General features: G+C 33.5%; 1 protein-coding gene across 1 annotated transcript; it reads left to right on the forward strand.

Moving 5' to 3' along the window:
* The first annotated feature begins 1,652 nt into the window (after positions 1–1,652).
* LOC138332179 (uncharacterized) lies at positions 1,653–4,199 on the forward strand. The gene has a single exon (XM_069280171.1). It carries the CDS (start codon positions 2,432–2,434, stop codon positions 3,083–3,085), a length of 654 nt encoding a protein of 217 aa, XP_069136272.1. The 5' UTR covers positions 1,653–2,431; the 3' UTR covers positions 3,086–4,199.
* Positions 4,200–24,448: the final 20,249 nt, after the last annotated feature.

A 24,448-nucleotide genomic window follows, 5' to 3' on the forward strand; every position in this document is an offset into this window, starting at 1 on the left:
ATAGACCGAAGTGTAAGGATTGTCCACTTCATGGCTGACATTAACCTTATGATGATATGGTGACTTCAATTCATTTCATCTTATGGTTTAAGGGGTTTTAAGCAAAATGTTCATTGACATTGAAGAGTTTATTTTTTATCTCAATACAATGATAAGCAAGCAAGTTAGTTGACAACAAATACTGCTTGCCGTATACGTATAAACTTCGTTTTATGCAAGCACGTTCCCTTACAGTTTGACACTTTTACATCACTGCTGGGTTTTAACAACTTTAAATATTTGATGAATTTGAATATAAATTTATTTAGTTAAATAATATCATTATACAAAATGACTAGGATGAGTTATACGTAATTTACCCAGATTATTTCCTAACTTTGTAATCAACTCACTGTAAATGTGTGGAAGGTGATGATATCAAATTAAAATTAACCCTGACTATTGAATATGTGTGTCCTCAAATGTAAAATGTAAAATGTATTCAAAAATGTCAAATTAGGAAATGTGTATGTGATATCGCATACATAATATAAGTCAGTATAGACTGGCCACAGATGTCTACGTTAAACCCATTAACGTTGTAAGAGGTACACACAAACCGTTATCGTCTGTTTGCTCGAGACAAACAATTCCGACATGTTTCTTAGTCTCAATGAAAACACTTAACTCTTGTTAAGCAATGTCGACAAACAATCGGATCGTGTTGTATATCAATAGGTTATAGAGTATATGCAAGTCAAACTGAAAAATCTTTTATGCTTTTATTCGTTTATTTGATCAATCCTATAACGTGCTTTGTGATATACATGTATGTTGTACCGTTTTAACAGATTTAAGACTTTATAATTAAGTCTTAATATACGTTATTAGCTTCAAAAAGATTAAAATAGAATTGACTCCAGGTATTGATACCCGATGTTATTAGAATTACGAATTACGCTTTGTCACGAATACTTGAAATTCGATGTTTGTAAACAAGATTTCATTTATTTTAAAATCATCTCATTTGAAGTTACGATTGTTTGTCGAACGGGAGTCGGAAAGGTCATGATCCACTCTTTTGAGAGTTCGGAAAGACGTCAAGTAATAACGTGGTGTTCTCGGCAACGACGTTGCAATATCGACTAACTTCGGTTTGTTTATATGTAAGACCCACTTGTTAGACGATATTCTCCGTACATATGTTTTTTTTTTATCAAAATTTCCGAATCGTTACACCTCATTTTTATTTCAACATCATTTACCACCTGACTTTTGTTTCAGAATCATTCTGCATATACGGTAGGTATATTGGGACTTAAACAAGTTGTTGTTTTACGTGCAGTTTTTGTTTAATTAACTGATATGTCAATTAACATTTAATTAATTGGATATCAAAGTAGAGACTGTTCCATTACATTACTGACGTCATTTAGATAGATATATACATGTTTAATTAAATAGTTTGACTCAATGTAATTTTCAGTTAGTGTATATAATTTAAAAGCTGTCTAGTAAACGACGTCACAGCTGTGTGTAAATAGGTGATTACCTGAGGAAACCAACAGGTAAGTGGGGCTATAAAGGCCTTCAAGTCGTCCTGTATTATACACCATAGCTGTGAAATAGTGAAACTAGAGACGCGTACACCTTTAGCCGCACAGTCTCATTGTATACCAACAATACAAAGCCAATCATCAGATTAAGGTAGAGACTAACTATAAATAAAGTCAGGGATGTCGTTCATTGAAATATTAATTCCATCCGAGCGGAGGTGATACAGCTGTGGGGTAGAGAGATAGAGAAACCTGTGGTCGATCGGGCGGTAACGATCGATACCAAACTTCCTCCCCACATCAATACCTGCTTTGTGTCCGCCATAGCCAGTCAGTTATGTGCACGATCAGGACTTTGTGTGGCGAAGTCCTGTCTTAGCCATTGGCTGGGTCCGTGAATGTGTTAAAACGGGATTCCTTCGTTCCTTAAATCATTATGTTAAAGCTGTAGTACATGGTACAGTGGAATAGTTCGCTTTGTTACAACATCTACGTTCGTAGAAGAGGTTCATGTGACCAATTAACTGTGTCGTTAATTGAATTAGAGAAGACCATCAAGAAAATAACTTCAGATGGAACTTGTGTGATTAGTTAATGATTGAACTGTAAGTGAACCGATGAGAGAGCTGTAATCACTCACTGCTATACTATCGTGGTGGTGAAAAGTGAAAGCGGTAGTTGTATTGCCCGGTGTGTTAGTGCGGGCCAGTGATACACACACCTGAGCGCGAGGGAACTAGATAAAGGACCTGTGTAACCTTCTGTCAGTGTGTATTGTCATTCCCATGCCCGAGGGGACTGAACGTGCCACATACCAGCGCCGTACATGAAATACAACTGCAACAGGATCAAACAAGGGCATTCCCTGTTCATTTATTTTCATCTACCTGAGCATCATGAGGTTGACAGCCGACCACGTGGAGGAGACATTAGCTGTAGTGAAGTTGCCCAACTTTGAGGAAAAGTACGACGTTAGTGCAGTGACATACGAGGACATGAAGCGGTATCACGGCGAGGTTCACATGAAACCCGTGCTCCAACCTGTGCACCATAAGGATACTATTATAGTGTTTAGTAACTGCACAAAGAAGAGATTCGTTAGTCACACGTATTATGAACCTAAAGTGAAACCACGACATTTTTCAGAGACTGTAGTGATATATCCTAAACGCCCATGTAAGGTGTTTGCCTCTTGCATTAACTATCATATAGATGAGTGTAGGAAATGGTATCGTACAAGCATGGAGTTTACAGCAAAGACATTCACGACCAAACGAATTCAAAAACGTAAAGAATCAAAGACTGAGAACAAATGTTTCAGTGACCCGGACGGACCCGGCGCCTCCACAATACTCCTGCCCCGATACAACAGAGATAAGGTAGAGGAGTTTGGGGATGTTAACCAGAATGTGAATCTGGTCAATGGAGAGTTGATAGACACTTACAATGGATTACACAATGGACATGTAATGAATGGAGACCTAGTGAACGGAGATTTATTGAATGAGGACATTCTTATAACAGGCTTACACAGTAAAAGATGGGTATGATATCAATGTATAGGTTAACTGTCACATAGGAACAGGGTGAGATTACAATGGAACACAGACCATGAGATACAGAGATTATAATAAGGGATAACAGTTATGTGGTGACTGAAGGAGGAACCAACTGTTATACATTAATTCGGGGTTTAAAAGCAGGAAAACGTTAAAATTTCATATGCACATTTATAATCTTATAACCACGAAGAATTTGAAGATAGATGCTACAACTATCACGTATCTGAATATAAAATATGTCAATTTTTAGCTGGTATCCTGATAAAGAAACACTACCATCTTTTTCTTCTGTGTGACGAGCGTTTAGATGAACCATATGTGTCATAACTGTATAACAAAACACATGTTGGTGAAACGTCGCTGACAAATATGTGTGCATGCTGAGAGTCAAGTGGTAGTTTAACTAGCAGATGTATTTAATAGGGACTCGCATTGGCATCCCTTTGCTGTAACTTGTGTTTTAATTACTAACTCCTGTGTCAGTACAATACGTTATTGTTTAAAAATGCTTCTGGTGACATTATCCTTGTGTTTTGATTTGTGCTACCGAGTCCAACGTTGTTGACCTCAGTGACATCCCACCATAAAGTCTAGGTGTTGACACGAACTACTGTGGTAAAGCGAGTCATGTCTAATATGTCTACCATTGGGATTCTTTGTTTGTGGTTAGAATGCCAGAAATATCTTAGGAAATTGACAGGAAAGTCTCCAAGTGGAAAACGCTTTCTATTTCGACGTGTATGAATCGAGATATAATAACACAAAGTGTACAGTGACAGTGTGTTTTCTTTTGTGGAGAATGCATGAAATGGCTATTAAGTGTTTATAACCACACTAACGACTGTATGCTTGTTTATGTATCTCAAACACTAAAAGAGACATGAGTGATATTTATTCGTACCTATTCGTCATCCGCAGGACGAGATGTTATTATAGATAAACAATTTTAAACAGAATCTTTAAAGCGTTTAAATGACGCATACATTATCATCAAAGACATGTGTACTACTGCGTACTTAATGAATATATTTGCTGAGTGTTCTGTTAAATCTGTATCTTGTGTCTGTATTAAACGTCCACCTGTGTTGGATCTGTCACGTGACTTAGGGCGTTTATGTTTATATTTGATGAAAGGAGTTAATCGTTTATTATACTGAATAGCATCGTATTAAATCTATGGTTAGCTTACTTTGTAATTTGTGTTTGAAAAGCAGGTCTATCAATTAGAATGCTATAATCAAAAGCAGTCGAACGCTCAATAGAATTATTGTTAAGCTTTACAAGCCAATAATGTGGGCGCACCTAACATGTACGTATACTCGTTAAACTTTGCATTGGGTATGTGTGTGTGTGATCCAAAATGTCTTACAGTTGTACAAACCTAGATACTGTAGTAAAAACGATCACACAGAATAATGAACAGTTTGATGTAAAATGTAAAGTAAATATCAACAATTGACATTTGTTGGGATGATTTCAACATCAATCGTGAATTTTAAAATGTTTGAATTATATCAAGAATTATACTTTAATAATCTACAAAGTGTTTTAGTATATTTATTCTATTCTATGCTTCTATGTTGTCTAACAATTCATAATAGCTAGAAGATCAAAATTTATAAAATTCAAATTTGTTTTTTCTAATCATACCGTATGAATATTAGGACTATAAAGTGAAGTGTTCACATTCATAATATGTCAGCTTATGCAAGAGAGCATTTAAGAAATCCTATTATTTTTTTAATTAAGTCATTTTTCAGAAAAAAAGATAAAGATATATAACTCACTTAGGCAGGACCATGTCGATAGACTTACTAAGTCGAGTTATGCAATGACTGATACAGTATTGTTGTCGGACCATTGTGACGTCACATACCAGACTGTAAACAGTGGCACACGTAGAACTAGCTTAGACAGCAGATTGTGAGGGGATTAAGTTGTTATTACACCAGTCTGTGTTGACATTCCTAAACATACATAAACATTTATCAGAATGGACATGAAAACATTCAACTATTTATTTCAGCGCAGGGATCAACATGCATTAATTAAGTCAAATACCGAAAAAAACTTTGGTTAAACGAGAATGTAGCAATATATTTTAAGCATCGGAATTGTAATGCAGATCTAAGGATGAATAGCAACACGCGAATTTTATATAACATGTAGCACTTATCTCAGTCTCTAAATGATTAAAAATGCGCAGCACATACTATCATATGTTAAAATACACATAAAACCTTAGACATACATATAATTACTATACTTAACAGTATTTAAGTTATATAGCTAGACGTTTTACCTACACTCTTCCAATATCATGATTTTATGTTGTGCAAACTGTATATCGTGGTTTGTTTGAGCGGAATATTAATTTGTAACTTTTCTTTTATCTTTTTTATTTTACCCAGTCACGCCATGTGTTGGTAGTCTTTGGATGACTAAATTTTATTTCTTGTTTGTTCAAGCTGAGTATCAATGAAAGTGGAGGGATATTTTTTAAATTATTTTTTATTTTATGAAATGCTGTTTCTTCCTTTATGTAGGTATAACCCAGCAGTTGACTACACAGTCAAAACACAGGCAGAACACAGGTAAAACACAGGTAGACACATTACAGGTAGATGCAGGTATTTCGATTCACCTGTTGTACATTTTAGCATTTCCTTGACATGATATCGACAATTATATTTCCAGTTAGTAAGACCATGCTAACAAGCCTAGGTTGTAAATGTCTAAACAATCTATTCATTAGTATGTTATGTGTGATTGATGGAGGTTATTATTTGTGGAGACCGATTATTGTGTCAAATGTATACAAAGCAACACAAACATTTCCCCTGGTATTTATTAGATATATACAAGGAAGCTAGCTTAAATATGTTCCTTTATTTGACTTTCAAACATAGCAAGACAAAGTTCTAATGTTTGCTTTTTCGTGTTGAAGCACCTATCATTAAAATAAAATATATACTAGACAAATAACACCATGAAATAAATCAATTTGTTATTCGATGTAATGTAAGTAGCCCCATGAAAATCACACGGTCCTCAACTGAATAGGGATGATACTGTATTGCTCGACTACGGCATCTACATACACTGTTTAAGGAATTCATATCATATTTATTTATGTAGAAGGTCGCTATATACACACCATACCAAACTTTGGCACTATCCATTTATTAAGGTATAGAGCGATTTAGAACAAAAGCTCACTCGACAATAAAGCATCATAAAGAACAAGAAAAGATGTGAAAAAATCATTGTAACATATGTCAATCAAAATAATTTTATTTACTGTGCCTTTGCATGTAAAGCAACCACGTTTGCCGCCATTTTGGTTTGTTTTTGGGGTTGCAGTTTTTGGGGTTGCAAAACACAGTAGATTTGGAAATTGGTGAAAATAAAGCATATGCCTTAGAAATCTTGATATAATCATTTATCGGAAAATATACATGTAAAAAACAATATACTTAAAATTAGTTTTAACAGCATTTAATATATGATATTTAAATTATTTGTCTAATCAATTATTTTTCTATAGAACCTAGTTGTAAACAACTAATATTTATTGGAAATCATTTGTATTTGATAATGAAATTTTACTGTATTTATTTTCTTGGCTCAAACAAAACACAAACAAACAAACACTTTTGGCGGCATATTTTCAAAAGCTGGCGTGAAAGATAATGAAGATAAGGGTTTTCACCGTTTTATTATGGCGGTCACTTTTGATTTCAATATTAACATCATACCTTTACAAATAAACGTAACAAACATGTCCCAACTGCGTCTACCGCATATACACATCGTTTTCCACAATTGGTTGTTATGTCTAAATTTATAAGATATACAAACCTAATCTCTGTATAAAATGAGCTAATCTTTAAACAATTCTTATTCAATTTACCAATCCGACAGTAAACAGACAATGTAGATAAAAGACACAAGGAAACATTAACCATTTGAAGTAAGGCTCTGTCTAAAATAAAGTAATGAACCTTGATCCACTATGCTTTATCTTATTATGTAAAAAGAAAAAGTAGATTCATCGGTAAATTTTCTATCGTGTAGGAGTAATACGATGGGTGTGTCAAGTAGTTGTTTTGGAAAACTCGAGTACGCCGTCACGAAAAGATTAATTTAGTTTCTTAGTGCTTTTATGTTTTTTTATTGTTAAACCAATGAACTTTTTAAATATCATCAATGAAATTTCGAAATCCTGTCTGTCAGTAAAAAGATTTGGTTTGATTTTAATGTCCTTCCCACAGCTCAGGCTATTTACACACTAGTCCTGTATATATCCAAACCATAAAGACACCAACTGTTTATATCTAAACCTAGTAAAAAGACGGTTACGTCTTTGAGTTTTCGGAGGCGATGGTGTGCTGTTTTCTTTTTCCGTCAGCGACAACTATTACACATAGCGAGCAACTATTACCCATAGCGAACTCATATCACACAAAGCGAGCAACTATCACACACAGCGAGCAACTGTTAATTATTTTTCAGTATTTTGTAACTTGTGACGTTGTGAATATTTAGGTTAATTCACACCGCAAATGTCGCTGCTAAAGATGGAGAGTTGATAACAGTATAGAGTAGGAACATAATTGTCAGTCCGTGTTCGATCTAAAAACGGAACACCATACCATATTACGTCTCTAATCGATAGAAGTCGATTAGACAGCATAGGAGAATAATCAAAGATACATACTGTTACATTATGCATACACTGACTGACGGATCTATCGCAGTCTATTGACTTGATAAAGTCTGCTATGAATTCCAGGACATGTAAGCATAATATGTATTATACTAGGTATCCTTAAATGAACAAAGTTTAGCATGCTGAGTAAAATAAGCAAGGGATTTTTTTATCTAACGATACTATGATAAGTCTAAGGACTAGAAGTTGAATATTTTATCAATGCTATGCAAATGCTACATATATAGGACTTTCAAAATAGAAAATGCGTTTCACATACTTTACATTATCTGCAATTTACAGGTAAGAAACATTATTCTCTGCATGTCAGGGTCAATTACATATTAAAAGTTAACGAGTCATTTAATGTAGGTCGTATACATCTACATCGTAAACATATTTTCTTTATTTACAAATACCATCACCTTTGTTTGTAGACAAGTTATTGATACATTAAATATGTTTTTCTTCTCATGAAATATCAATAATTGCTTAACTATGTTCCGTCTTCAGAAGTATGATAAATAGATAGTATCAGACACCGGCACTTAAACCACTTTATATATAATTTCCTCTTACCTAAAGCTAGGTTCCGCAACAGATAATCTTCAAAGTTTAATTTCCTGTGTCACATGGTGAGGTCATACACTATAATACTTTAACTTACTCGTGGGAACATCAGTTATGTGTATCTTATTTAACATCAAACCGGATGGGTACTGAAAAGTTAGTAATAGTCTTAGGGATGTCATGTTTATTATCAAATGTACACTATAAAGTATCCAATGCTGCTCGAGAAACGAGTGCTCACAAATGCAATGATATCTTGTGAAATTAACTGTAGTAGTGTGATAAATATCCTATCCATGTATACAATTCGGTTAATTATGGAAAGTAATATCGGTTAATGTGAGTGTTTGTTGATTTTAATTTTATTGAATTTTAGATTTTCTCTAAATAATGCAGTTGATATATAAAAGACATTAGGGAAGGGATGCAATGTAACTAGTGATCCCGTATTACTCGTAACTGTACTAGTAATGTTATTGGTCACTCTGTTCCACTCATTTTAACCTCTTGGATCAAATGTAAATGTGAGCATGATTAATCTAGGTCATTATATCTTATACATAATTTTGAATATATCAACATACATTACCGGGAATATTTACATTTTAATTGACTAAGAATGTCTTTGGTCAAGACTTTCATGACGAACTCGCACACGTCCGATTGGCTGAACACATCCATATCACATAATCATCTCAAAAGGAGAGTGAACACTCATAGTCTGGATTTAAATGGTTTAAAGGTAGTTGATTTGTACTTATTTCTGCAGGTGTTAATATTAGTGTGCAATTGTAATAAATAGTCACTTTGATATCGTGTTCTAATAATGTTATCTGTAGAACAAATCTTATTGAAAATAAGGTTTTGTATTTTTTTACTTACCAATTAAACTACAAATGGATTTAGATAGATAACTAAACATAGTAAGTTGTTAGATACACTTCAGCATAAATAAAATGTTACAACCATTCCTGTTAAAACATGATGAAGCGACATAGTAACCGTTTCATTTATATTACTTTTTTTTTTTAAATATGCAATTTCTCTTTAAATCAACAAGCTCGCCATAGTTTAAATGTGAATTATAAATTTGTACTGTGGTGAATACTGTTCTAAACTCGCAGTTTTAAATGATCTTAATTCAATTACGCATAAAAGATTGATTGGTGTGAAGATTCTATAAATAAAAGCTCCCGAAACTAGCAGCCTATATATATTACAGTTCACGGAAATACCAACCAAGGTTATGACATTACATACATACTTTGAATATATTTTCACATACCAGCAGAAATATAATTAAGTTATGATAGACCCTCATATCTTGTCGGTGGTACATAGTGGCTACAATGGCTATAGTTAAATGGTTACATGGTATCGTATTATGGTGTTTACTTTCTATCAGTGGAGGCTCTAGAGCAGTACTGAGGATTTCTGTCATTATATATGTGTCATCCTTTTAAAAGAGAACTTAGAATTACTAAAAGTATGTTATTTATGGCATGTATACTTAGGGGTGTTGTAAAGTTCATTGATATTTTGATTGTAGCAAAAGACGCTAAGGTTCTTAGCAATTCGGTATCCATGTAAATGTGACCAGTCATTGAGTGCGGAGAAGTTTTTGCATCCGAATATTTAAAGCCTATAGTGATGTTATATAGTTTGTAAGCTGCACAACTCCATTCACTCTACCCTTCATCATCGAACAAATAGTTGTGCGAGTTTGCTCCCCTGTCACACAGTAAAGGCCAGCATTTGTTACAGTACATACCGAATTATAATCCTTTATTTACTTTCTGACAGTGTGGGGTTTTTAGGTGAACGCCGCAAAAAAGATATTATGTAGAATAAAAGATAACTTGGCAACTTATTATTTTTAAGACATTTTACCAAACTTGTTATAAAAAAACTAGCATATGCTACTTGTAATACGGACGACTTCACTTAAACTAATGTAGAACAGAAAAATAAGGAAACTTTTTATACCTTCCTCTGTATCACAATGGAATTCTCTCTACTATTAAATCGACTGAATCGTTAGCTGCCTTCAAATGTCATCATATCCAACCCAAGTTACTTAACGTCTATTCGAAATTATCTAAAGAATCTCCATCATCAGCAGAATATAAACTATACCCATCATTTGCACAATAAATGATGTTTAATCATGTTTATATGTGTCTAATTAACACAAAATACATTTAAAAAATCTATGTTCAATTTTAATTTCAATTTCCTAATATTTTATAAACAAAAAGATGTTACACACACTGGATTAGACATCAGGCATAGCCTATCTTAGTCTTCTCCTGATATTGGTGGTACAAACAAATAATCATATAAAACATATATACATGGTGAGGTTTATGAAAATAAGGGGAGGTAACTCCTATATGAGAAATGACATAATTTTTTTATCATAGTTATTGTAACTCTATACATTAACAGTTAATTTTCATTTTTTTTTCATATTATAACCAAATATTATCACATAATTCTAACTATGCTTGATAGTATGTATATTTTATGATATTGGTCCTATTCACCACTTTTAAAAAATCTATGTTGCTTTTGATGCATGCACAGTCAGTTTTTGATTCCATATAGGGCATAGTGCCATGGATTGTTTTTCGTAACGCAATTAAGTATTTTAACTTAAGTAAAATAAGAAGGTCAAGCGTCTCGATTTCTATAGGCCCTCAGCGAGCAGGCTCATCTTATTATTGCGTTGATTTTGTTATTTACTTTATTTGAGAATTGAAGGCAGGTATTAAGGAAAATGTGTAGGATAGACTTTATTTTTATCTAAATTAAAAATAAGAAATTAAATGGTGATAATTATGTAAAATAAGTAACTTTTGTAACTGAAGAAAATGCTAATTCGTCTATTTTTGTTTTCGATAGAGACAAAAAAATCATTCGTAAGCGGTGTAGCATCTTTAACATCTGGGGATAGAAAACGTAACAATTTTACATACCAGACTATGGCATGAGCTGCAACTCTCTACACTACGAGATGTTTAAAGAAATTACAAATGTCCATTATTTCTTTTTATGTCGTTTTTATTTTTATAAAGAAATCTTTGATACAAATTCTTGGAAGTGTCGATCTTTAGGATATTAACCTGTTTTATATAAATGTTTACTCTGTAGACCTAATCTTATCACTTGACCAGAATATCCAAATCTGTTTATAGATACATTATAGATACTAATCGGCTTTAGTGATTTATAATCGAGCATTATTAATGTGTTTTCTAACTTCCATTGTTATTTAATAGGTATCAATGCAGACAGTGCTTGGAAACCAGGTAATTTTCTTGAAGCAATGAATAAGGGTACACAGAGAAATAAATGGCAGCAATCTCAATCAATATCATTTCAATTTATTTGATTAAACAAATTATCTTTCAATAAACTTATATAGGACTAAGCGGCCTTCAATATGCAAATGTGCATGTATGTTCGCGGAAGACTTATTTATACATTGATGTAAGTTGTTAGAACTTTTGCCCAATCCTTTTTTGTCAATATTAGAAACGCCAAATAAAATAGGTTTAAATAAAACATACTGATGATATTTTTCAATTGAAATTAAGTTATATCGTCATAATATTTATTATCAATATTAAACATATGATATGCTTCTTCCACATCTGTGGTTTTGTTTCCAATTTTAAAAAGCATCTGTACATATAAGTACGGATTTTTATGATTACATGATAGTTTTCTGCTGTTGTTTTCCGGAAACAGGAACCGGATGCTTTCGGTTCTGAATCTACATCCTTGTGATACCAGATTATAATGTCAGACCTCTTCAAATCAAATTGACTCGTTTAGATGTATCCTTGCGTATTTATGCTCAATTGTCATTTTTATGTAGTTTTCTTTGGTTGTGTAAGTTAAGTCATTTCGGTTAATACTATATTTAATAAGTAATCTGGTATCTAGTAACAAATAGTATGAGTAAAATGCTTAATATCCATTACATTTATTCATTAAAAAATAAACTAAACTATCAGTTACTTTAAACTTTGAGGCAAAACACATACAGGAAAAACTAAAACTGAGAGTAAATACTAAGGTAATCATCTTTTAAATGTTTCCAAGTGAACATTTTGATTAGTTTGTACTTTTTGTTGGCAGCGAATCAACATCGTGATAGATATGACTAATCCCAATGTAGTTTTATAAAATGCATCACAGTCATGTGTGTATCTTTTCTGTAATAATGGTGGTAAACACCATAGATACATAGAGGATAGTCTTTGTTTCTTGATGGATACCAGTTATATTTCATCTCATGAAGTGGGAACCCTGAAATTGTTCATGAGTGCGAGTTCCACCACACGAGATGCAAATATTTCTGATATTTGCCAAGATACAAGGAATGTTTTATTTAATACATTATTTCTCGCTATCATTACACACCACAATAACTTCTGGTTCCGCCAAAAATATTTTTTCTCGCATTCCCCAGACTCTCGCCGCCCTGAACGAGATTCTGGTCCGGTTCGTGTTTGAATTTTGCGACCAGTAGAGGCGCGCTGAAACGGTACACAAACATGGACGGCAGCAGACGAAAACTACAATACATCTTCTTCATGCATAACAGTATCCTGAAGAAAGCTAATTTTGTAACTGAAAATCTGTTTTTCATTGTTTAAGTGTTGCTAACAACGTTTTTCAAATTTTGTAATCTTCAAATTGGTGGGTGTGTATCTATCAGCCAATGAAAAGCTTTACCGATTTTTAGGTAAGTCTCGATTCGAAATCACAAAAACGGAAATACGAACCGGACCAGACTCTCGTTCAGCAGCGAGAGTCAAGGGAATGCGAGACTAAAGGTAATTGGTCAAAGGCGAGTAAAAATATCAAAATTCAGTGAAGTTTATTGCTTTTATGTTCACCGAAAGATCTTATTGTTCACTGCGAAACAATGTAATAAATTATTATCTTTGCATGCATAAGCTATTTAGTAACTGTTCATACTGTATTCTTAATATAATGAAAAATTACCCTAGTGCTTGGGTGTTAAATACAATGAATTTCAACAACGTATCCATGGAATGCTTAGTGGGCCTTTATTATCTCTGGTGTAAAAATTAAGTATTGTTATCACTATTTGTTTAATTTCAGTGGGGTATGAAATATTGTTTGCAAACTGTGTGAATCCGCTAAGTTGGCAAACACATTATTTTTCATACCCCAATAAAATTTTAAAAAGTGACTTTAATGCTTATATATTTTTTAATCTATTTGATAAAATGAAGTATGTTTAAATGTACCATTCTTGTGATTTTTCAAGGAATTACTTTTCCGAATCAATACGCAATGTCATTGTCTCTATTGTGACGTCACTATAACATCCGAGTTTCGCACCATTCTCAGATTTTTTTTCATTTAAGCATTGATGTCACTAACTTCATAGGGGTATGAAAGAAATTTCTTTTGCAAAATGTGTGAAATCGCGTAGCGGATTCTCACAAAAGTTTGCAAACAAAAATTATTTCATACCCCGATGAAGTTACAAAATAGTGACATCAATGCTTATAATTAATTTTGCAGACTACTTGATGATATAAAATATGTTTTAACGTACGATTCCATTGATTTTCTAGTGGATTATTTTTTTCTAAAATCAATACGCAACGTTGACGTCTCTATTGTGACGTCATGATAACGTCGGGTTTTCGCGCCATTCTCAGATTGTTTTCTTCATAGTATATGAAGAAAAAGAATCATCCAATCAGAAAGTCGGATTTAGTATTAAAACAATACAAATTAATTATAGCGGTATGCAAAAAAGTATTGGCAAATAAGAAAGTCAGATTTAGCATAAAAAATTAATCATTACGAAATAAACCTCGTATATTTTGAATAGGATGGGTTTATTATCATAACGTCCTATTAACAGCCAGGGTCATGTAAGGACGTGCCAAGTTTGATGGTGGGGGAAAGCCGCAGTACCCGAGAAAAACCGCCGACTAGCGGTTAGTACCTGGCAACTGCCCCACATTGGATTCGAAACCGCATCCCAGAGGTGGAGGCCTTGTGGTCATATGTCGGGACATCTTAACCACTCGGCCACCCCGGCCTATTTTTAATATTTTATTTTTTGAATAGATGAAAATGGTTGCTCATTATAATAAGCATATTTCAAATGGATTGAAATCAATTGAACACATGATAATATGACGGAGTCGGGAAACAACTGTGTCACAAAGAAGATATTTATACGGAACAAATCATAGTTGACACACCTTTGACAATAATAATCCAGTGTACACTGACTTCTGTGTCGAAGGTTGTTGCCTATATGATCAGTATTATAATTGATTTGGTTCTATAAGAACATAACGTCTGACATTGATCAGGTTGTCACCATTGTAACTAAAAACGTCTAGGCATGTTTCTTTAAGTTAGCATTCATCATAATCCCATTTGAAATTAGTCTCGATATGTAAATATAATATTCTGACAAAACGGAAAAAATAAAAACGGGTAACATTTCCCAGTGTTTTTTTTAACTTGGTCTATTACTTCCAACCCACAATACATACAGAATAGTTAATAAATAGATTAATTGTAATATTGTACGTTACCCGCAATTTTGTCTAAACACAAACTAATTCTTGTACAACCCAAAATAAGCGCAAAAATTAAACTGAGCTCAAATACACTAGAACTAATGTTTTTTGTAAATATGTTTTACAGATAACCAAGATAAATAGAATACTATACTTGTCTATCAATTAGTAAAGAGATGTCTCAACCCGAGTGAAATATCCTGACAGACCCATGCAAGATTCTTTATCTTGCGAACTTTAAGAGAAATTTTAGCTTTTTAGAAACATTTTCACAAAGATGTCGCAATGCATTAAAATTGATGACGTTGTTGTCGCATGAATTGGAAACATTACGTCATTGTCTAGCGTGCATGATTGTCCTTCCCTATCCCGATAATAGACAGCTATCTTTCCCTAGCGGCTGCAAGACAACCCAGTAAAGTTTGGGAGAGTTAATTTCTCTCGATCACAACGAAAAGTCTTTTTTTAATAATTGACATGCAAATACTAATATAATGCATCTCTCTAAATTGATTTTCATATTCATTTTACAGTGTTTGATAAGGAAACCTAATTAATACCAAGAAACCTATGAACAGCTTTTCATATTCTACTTTAACTTATTTGTTTAAAACTTTTAACACAGATTTTAATGCAGTCATTCGTCCATCAAAAAAATTAACCTTTGTGGAAATAACATAATTCGTGTAATGAAAACCTTTGGTTTCCTTGCATAGAAATAACAATAGTATCTATTCTAATAAGACATGTCTAACCAAAGATCAAACCACAACATACGTTTAAAACCCGTGTACATATAAGATTCGCCAGACCTAAAACTACACTGCACTGACACGTCCGACGACAGATTTACTTACAAGATTGGTGAAAGAAAATTCACATTAACAGTATGTAAAAACATGAATGTGTGGAAAGTTATATAATTTATCAATTACAATTATATGTTGATTTCCATTACTTCTATTGTTAGCGGTTTTATTTCTTCTCATCAAGAACAAAATTAATAATTAGTAAATATCAGGCTGTTTACTTATTCTGGACTTGCCATTATTACTAATAAAATCGCCAAATGCACAATAAAATTGTTGTTGTGTTTTTTTTCGTTTAATAGCTCAATCCGTTTCGGACGCATATCAGTGAGATGTATATCATGTTGTCGATATCGCTAACCAAACAGATTGTCACGAAGTCGTGTCATAGAGAAATACGGGCTAGCAGTACAAAGGACCACCAATTCTAAAACAATGAGTTAGAGAACGTGAGCCGGAAGTACTTCCCCGAAATTACTTGACATCATCTGAGTCCGGAAACAGGTATACACGGAGATAAACTTGTTGTATTTACAGCATTTATAGCTAAGAAGAGGGAAATATAGTTTTGATGAGATAATCTTGGCAAATTTGTTTTGTGCATTCAAAATATCTATTCGTGTCACAATACAAAACACTTTTTATCGAGATAACAGTTAACAACCTCAGTAAATGATAATTGAACCATAGAGTTATTTTATATAATAGACGATATGCAAAATCAGCGTTTGAAAAAAAATAATACAGGTGTAGGAATGAATATCCGTGCAAATGATTAAACAGATACATATTTGACTAATACGGTATAGCTCTAAATAAAAACACCCCGTAGTATCACAAAAGGCATTAGCTAGATTTTAACAGTAATTAAGGTTACTGTATAAATGACAGTTAATGTAATTAATCTCAATAGGCACATCCACTATCAAACAATTCCAAAAACTTGAATCGCACCAGACTCCCACGTATTATACTAACAGTAGGTATGCCAACAGGCACTTTAGCAGACACTTTAAAATCTACTCATCAAATGGAGCAGGTGATGTAATCAAACCAACGTTTTGATGTATGATATGTAGTGTGCAGGCATATCGTTGTGACTATATAATACACGTATATGGATAATCGTATTTGGTTAATAGAGTTGATACATTCATTTCAACATTCACGTATAGTTAACGTAATGTATGCAAGCAGGGAATGATACTCAAGTCCGTGGCTCTCTTTAATATTCAACAAAATAAATTTCAGTAAGCGTATTTAGGTAAAATTAACAGTTGTTAATACACGTACATGGAAAATAATTATTACTACAATCACGATCATTGATGTCAGGAAAACATCCAAGACCAAGTACCAACGTATAGTGATAACAACTAATTGAGATTGAGAGATACTTGTAGTACACCACATCCGCGTTATAACAACCAACGCGTTCGTCAATATCCCCATTGATAATTTGTATTTAAATTAGCCTGTAATTTACAGTTGAAAACTGAGAATTTATTCTGTCAGAGTCCAGCAGCAATAAAAGGAAGAAAATGCAATTTGTATGAGAAATTTACAGAAATTATTGTCGAAACCGCATGTATTAGCTGAATAGATAGTTCCTTGTTTTCTTTAGTGAATGGCTAAGTAAACAGCTGAATGATACGAGACGAGGATGAGCCAGGACAACACGAGTTTCCCTGTAAGCTCCACTTGACAAGAATAACGTGGCGAGGACGGCTTGACAATCCCGGATCGGATGATCCACATAAGATGAAGTAATTCAAAAGCATACTTATATATAGAGTAAGGCGGATACAAGTATTAAAGTGTCTACGTGGGATACTTGACGTAAACACAAAACACACATGCAAACAAACACACGTACATCAATTGCAATAATATCGGACACCACTCGTATGCACATGATACGTACGAGCTTTATCAATTTTCCCTTAAATTGCAAAATAAGTCTTCAGTATCTCGATTGTACATGCACAATGTCATACTTCGAGATGATGTGTTACCCTGGTGACGACGAAGGTCGATAATGGTGTACTACCACAAAGATCCACTCATTCAAGGAGGTTGTGACGAATGTGGTACACACCACAACCAAGTTGAACAAGGGCAACTAAGTGATATATGTCTTTCGAACGGAACAAGGGTCGCTTGACCTTCGAAACCATCAAATCCCCAAGGTTGGCTCTGAAATGTGCACATCTGATGAAAATGCTTGCTAGTTTTTCCGTAACTACAAATTTCAAAATCAAATGCAGAAAAAAAACCAGCGAAACAAATAAATACCACCTGAACTCTAAGCCAACAACTGAGACTCAAAATAGAAGCAATGCATCAATCATAGCATCCTACGATGCCAAACTTTGAAAGCAAAATGCAATGCAACCCGAACGTGCGCTCGTGCCCAGGTCGTGCTCGGGTCGTGCGATGGTCGTGCATGGATGTGAATTTCCTGACCGTGCACCCTCATTCAAGCAGGTTGTGGCCACTTTAGACGGTCACAGCCATGCTGAACAAGTAGAAACAGTCAGTAAGAATTCCAGCAGCAGCAAGTCAAAATGGCGAGAAACCAGCAGCAAGTCAAAATGGCGAGAAACCAGCAGCAACAGCGGGAAATTCAACATTGCGAAAATAACAGCAGCGAAAAATGTTAAAGTTTACTCATCCTATATATAAAACCCGTTCATCTTAATTGGTACTGATAAAATAAAACCGTGCATGAATACTACTCTAGATACCATAAACAATTAATAAGGCTTAGGAAGCATTCAGAAGCAGTATACATACGAGGGTATGTGATGTGATTGATATGTCACATACGCGCAGCATGCAAGATTTTCAGTTCACAAAACAATAACTATACATAAGAAATGACAGAGATCATGCTATACAACGTTACAGGCAGGCCATGCAAACTGTTACCCAAGCGAGTAAGGTCAGGACGTCCGTGTGTCTACCCTGGAAACTCCGACTCTGGTATCGAACACAGCGATTCGAGCTTACATATACACCTTGTGTTCGCATGGGACAGGAAATACTTTCTGATTGGCCAACCATTCACAACGATGGATATGGAGATATTTTGATTGGTCAATAATTTTGATTCAGCGCCAAAAATTATGTATCACAAGCACATTTGCTGGCGACGGAACGATGACTTCCGCTGGGTGAGTTGATGCTAATACCTAGTTATCTTCACTTCCGCTGCATCCGGTGTTTTCCGGGATGACCATTGTGCGAAGGGACGGGAAGGCACTTGTTTGCGTATATCTCCGGCAGTCAGTACGGAAACGATGAGTGTACGCCCAAGTCACGTGGGCTAGACACATGCTAGTTACAATATAGTTATGGAAAGAAATATTCTCCGGCGATTCTTTTTAAATGTCAAATGAGGATAAATCTAAAATAGGACATATTCATTATCAAAATTATGCGTAAAGTTGGTGTCTAATTTCATTCTAATGGTACAAACTAAAATCTTACTTCAGTAAAATGTGTTGCAAATGATCATATTTTTTCCAGAAACAATCCAATTTAACATCATGTTATCATGCTTCAATAGAGACAATTGTAATACCAAAATGAACTACGTGTTGTAATGATAATATTTTTTCCAGAAACAATCCAATTTAACATCATGTTATCATGCTTCAATAGAGACAATTGTAATACCAAAATGAACTACGTGTTGTAATGATAATATTTTTTCCAGAAACAATCCAATTTAACATCATGTTATCATGCTTCAATAGAGACAATTGTAATACCAAAATGAACTACGTGTTGTAATGATAATATTTTTTCCAGAAACAATCCAATTTAACATCATGTTATCATGCTTCAATAGAGACAATTGTAATACCAAAATGAACTACGTGTTGTAATGATAATATTTTTTCCAGAAACAATCCAATTTAACATCATGTTATCATGCTTCAATAGAGACAATTGTAATACCAAAATGAACTACGTGTTGTAATGATAATATTTTTTCCAGAAACAATCCAATTTAACATCATGTTATCTTGCTTCAATAGAGACAATTGTAATACCAAAATGAACTACGTGTTGTAATGATAATATTTTTCCAGAAACAATCCAATTTAACATCATGTTATCTTGCTTCAATAGAGACAATTGTAATACCAAAATGAACTACGTGTTGTAATGATAATATTTTTTCCAGAAACAATCCAATTTAACATCATGTTATCATGCTTCAATAGAGACAATTGTAATACCAAAATGAACTACGTGTTGTAATGATAATATTTTTTCCAGAAACAATCCAATTTAACATCATGTTATCATGCTTCAATAGAGACAATTGTAATACCAAAATGAACTACGTGTTGTATGTATTGAAATGTATACTGAAGCTATATTAACTTTGTATAATGTGTGCGTTATTTCATCGGATAGAATTATCCAGATAGAAATTTTATTTAAATGCTATCAAATGTAGAATCAATGCATGTTCTCAATGTTTAGCCGTATTGCGTCGTCTATTTATCTGTTCATGTTATATTTAATGTTCTTGTGGAAGCACTATCATAGTTTCCTCCTTATTTTATTGTGCATCTTAGCAACAAGGATGATCTTGTTTCAGAAGTATTACACTTTATTTTCTTTTTACAAATAATTTGAAATTTCACATTGTGACACTGACATCCCAGTTAAGTTTCCCTATACACATATACCGTGGACACCCCCACTCAATACTGTGAGTTCGTAGTGGTTTCTCAAGTATTATGTAAACAAACAAAATGATGCAATGTGGATTAACTACTACGAACACTAATCAGTATAAATATATATCAATATCCGTTTGATTTACACGAAGATGAACATCATATTTGTATTCGTATGTACTGATTTTACTGCGCTGTAGGTGTAAATATCATCATCGTAGGCAGGTTTGTACTTGGAAAATTAAAATCTATGTGCATTGTAAATATTCTAATTATCAAAATGTTGAACACTTTTGGTGGTGAATAAAATATTAAACGCTCCTCTTGATGCGTGAAGATCAAAATTGCGGCACAAATAACTTCTCGTCATTTCTTTGTTTACTACATAGACTACATAGATATATTAAACTAAGGTCAATATTAGATTGGAACAAACATAGGATTCATGCACATATCATATCCATTCGTCAGGTAAATACGGTGTTTATGACCTAAAGGTTAAGACAGAGAGATGTTACCACAAGTTACTATTATTACAAGAGTGTATTATATACATATGTACCGGTAATAGTTTTCATATCTTCTCTCATCCTTATTTTCATGTAATATTTCAATAGGTACAAACACATTTAATGCTTTTTCGAAATCCAATCGGATTGCTTTTTATTATTTCAAATGTTTCCTCTTCTGCAAGATCTGATTCTCGATATCTATTTTTTGCATACCGTCCAAACTCCATATTAACATAATTATCAATGTAAACATCGGGTGTGATTATATAACACATGCTAATGTATTAGATATATTGTATTCTCTTTATTGTTCCTGTGCTGAAATAACAAAACACCACCACATAGCAATAGTTGATATCCACATGCAATCCTGTAAAGTTGAAATGAGTAACATAGTTCATCATTCGACCTGCTACTAAGCAATTTTGCAAAAACTACTAAACTTGTTATTTTTTCTCATCTGTTCCCCTATATTTTTAACATGTCCGCTTTGTGTAAACATGCTTTGATGCAGTACACCCAAATGTTTATTTTGGATTGTCCTATCATTTTCTAAGAATCAAACTTTATGTCTGGAGTAAAACTTATGTGTCATAACTGAGCTAAGAATTTTACGTATTATTTCTCTTCAGTAATTTATTGAAAACCCGACAGGTTTGATAAATTCAGCTATGAAAATCATTCTGTTGGACAAGCAAGCATGCATGATGCCTTATAAACATACATTACTACACAAAATGTGTGCACTGTAAAATTCTTGTTTTTATGTTTTATGTATGTTTCGATGAAGACATATCTTCAGAAATCACCAGGAATCTAACCCAAATATTGTTAAAAAGGATACCCTGCCGACAGAGCGCAATCAACGGTTAGCATATGGACAATAGATAATTGATGACACATATTTGACCATCAATTTAAATTAGTTACGTTGATCCGTACACTTATCATTCATTATGAGGTCAGGGCGAAAACATAATTTGACCGGAATGCAATATTTTATTTTCGTTTCAAATTAAATGAAAATTAAAGTTGGTCAAGTTTGTTACATTTACAACTTGATGAAAATTCAAATTAGCCCGTTCTAGTTTTTAATTAATAAAAAAAAATGTCGGCGGTGCAGAATCATTAACTCATTTCTAACGAGCAAAGATAAAATTGTATTGAACGCCGTTTACTCCTTCCATTTAACTTTAGAAACTAAATCTAATTAGGGTACGACCCCTCCATCCAATATACAAGGTGGATTCAGTTTAACCTCTTATTAGAAATTGATGAGGTAAAGCTCAATTTTGGTTTAATGTAAACAACCTTCCACCCAGTATTGAAAGACAATACTATTGTTACCAATATAATGACTTTGTTTATTGTTAAATACATCGCCATATTTGCTGCATTGCATTGAAGAATAGTGACGTTTCCGTATACCGACAACCACGACCGAGCGGAAATCTACCGTGGGTTCCAGTCAGTGGTCTGACGTCATGGTATATAGTAACAGTTGTTTTCACAGAATAGCAGGATGACCGGATAATAACAGGATACTGATAGATGGGTTGATAAAGCTTAAGACGTCCGGAAGGATGACAAAAAGAGAGAGTAATTTGAAATTATCAAGGAATATAGGGTTTGATTTGTTAGGTCTTATAAACAGTCAGTATCATTTAAGGACATGGTAGGTTTATGAGTTGGAGGAAAACCAGCGTGTCTGACAACTGATCCATGGGTTTTAATCACAAACCAAAGATCACAGGTGGTAGGCTAGAAATAAAATATTAGCTAAAAGAAATAATTCACAATTGGACAAGACACATGCCCTTATAAGAGATAAGGATATATGGAAGGCTTGTGGGAATACGTCCGGTATCTAACCACTTAGACACTGGTTCCTGTGGTACTATATAAATCATAAGGACCAGGATATGGCCGAAATGGGGGAACGTAAAAAAGGGCGGAACAAGGATATTGTATGCTATTTGGTAAAAAAATAAATTCTTGTTAAGAATTCGCTCATTGCATGTCAATCCTGCAGATGTAGTAAATACAATATTTACACTTGTCTTACCTTAAAAGAATAAATAAAGATCTACCATTTTCTTTTCCGAGGTACTACCTTTAAATCATTAGTACGGTATTGTACTGTACCTATATATTATGGGACGAAGTTGCAATTTGGCAAGTGGTTAAGATCTGTGACCGCTACAAGCATATTGTTCTTTTTATTATGTGCTCAAACTATTCGTGAAGTAAATGCAAGTTAATTTTGTTTTCTCTTTCCTCTTTCAGTTAATGAAACAATTCCTCCTTCAACCAACAAACCATTAAAACCCATTGCCTTCTTTCTGGAATAGAAAATAAAAGTTTCTTTAAATTAATGAAAACATAAGAATATATATATATATATTGGTGCCTTAAGATGAGGTTACAACACCAAACAAATACAATATATTCTGCGTAATATATGTCGATTCACTGTTCAATGGCGATCAATAAACGCTTGGTAATTAGGACGATTGCGGGAAACAAAAGACGACCCTCGTTGTGAAAATTAACCTTTTATTTATTGTTATTAAATTGTTCAGAAGGTGATGGTGTACATGCTACATAAATACAATTAACGTTAATTAAATACCTTGTACGACTCTACAAAATTATCAGAATCTTTTTACATTTTAAAAAAAAATCCAAAGTCGTTTCATGAAAAGATAGTGGGCCTTTCAACGTCATCAGTTGGATTCGTGTACAGGTATAAATATATATGTTAACATTGGATCTCACAACGTTTTGCTTAAATCTCTGTCATAATAATTGACATAAAGTGTCAGGCACTGTATGCTAGATCCACTAGATCCGGATTTATTATATTCACTCATACAATGATCGTAATACCGAAAAAAAACGGAATTCGACGAAAGTTCCAGAATTTTGTTTTTATCACAATCATATGCAAATTTTTTTGATGAAGTAATGGATCATGGATTTGTGTTTCTGAAGTACACAACTACACTTATATATAGTAATACTTCGCCATAGTTGTATTTAAAACATGTATGTAGGCGCTGTAAGTGTTATTTATCCGAACACACGTCTCTGTATATTTATCAAGAAGTTGGAGGTCCCTTATCAAACGGATACTTAAAGCAAAATAAAAATTTAGTCCAGGAATTTTATTGTAAAAATCGGGTTACCCTCAAACTAATTGCAATCGAATTTCTTTTTGTGTTTTTATCTGTTAGATGTCTTGTTGAACATACAAAAGTCTGAAAGGTTAACATCACCAATAGTTAGTGACAATACCATCTAAAACCAGCAATTACAACATTCATTCACACACGACAGATACTGAATAGGATGGTCCGTGAAACAAACAGGCTTACTATTTTCAACACGATGGTATAATTAATTTTTCTTTGTTTTCATACCAAATCTGGCTTTCTGATTGGCCAATATTTTTTTTTG

Source organism: Argopecten irradians, chromosome 9 (assembly GCF_041381155.1).
Source record: "Argopecten irradians isolate NY chromosome 9, Ai_NY, whole genome shotgun sequence".
NCBI lineage: Eukaryota > Metazoa > Mollusca > Bivalvia > Pectinida > Pectinidae > Argopecten > Argopecten irradians.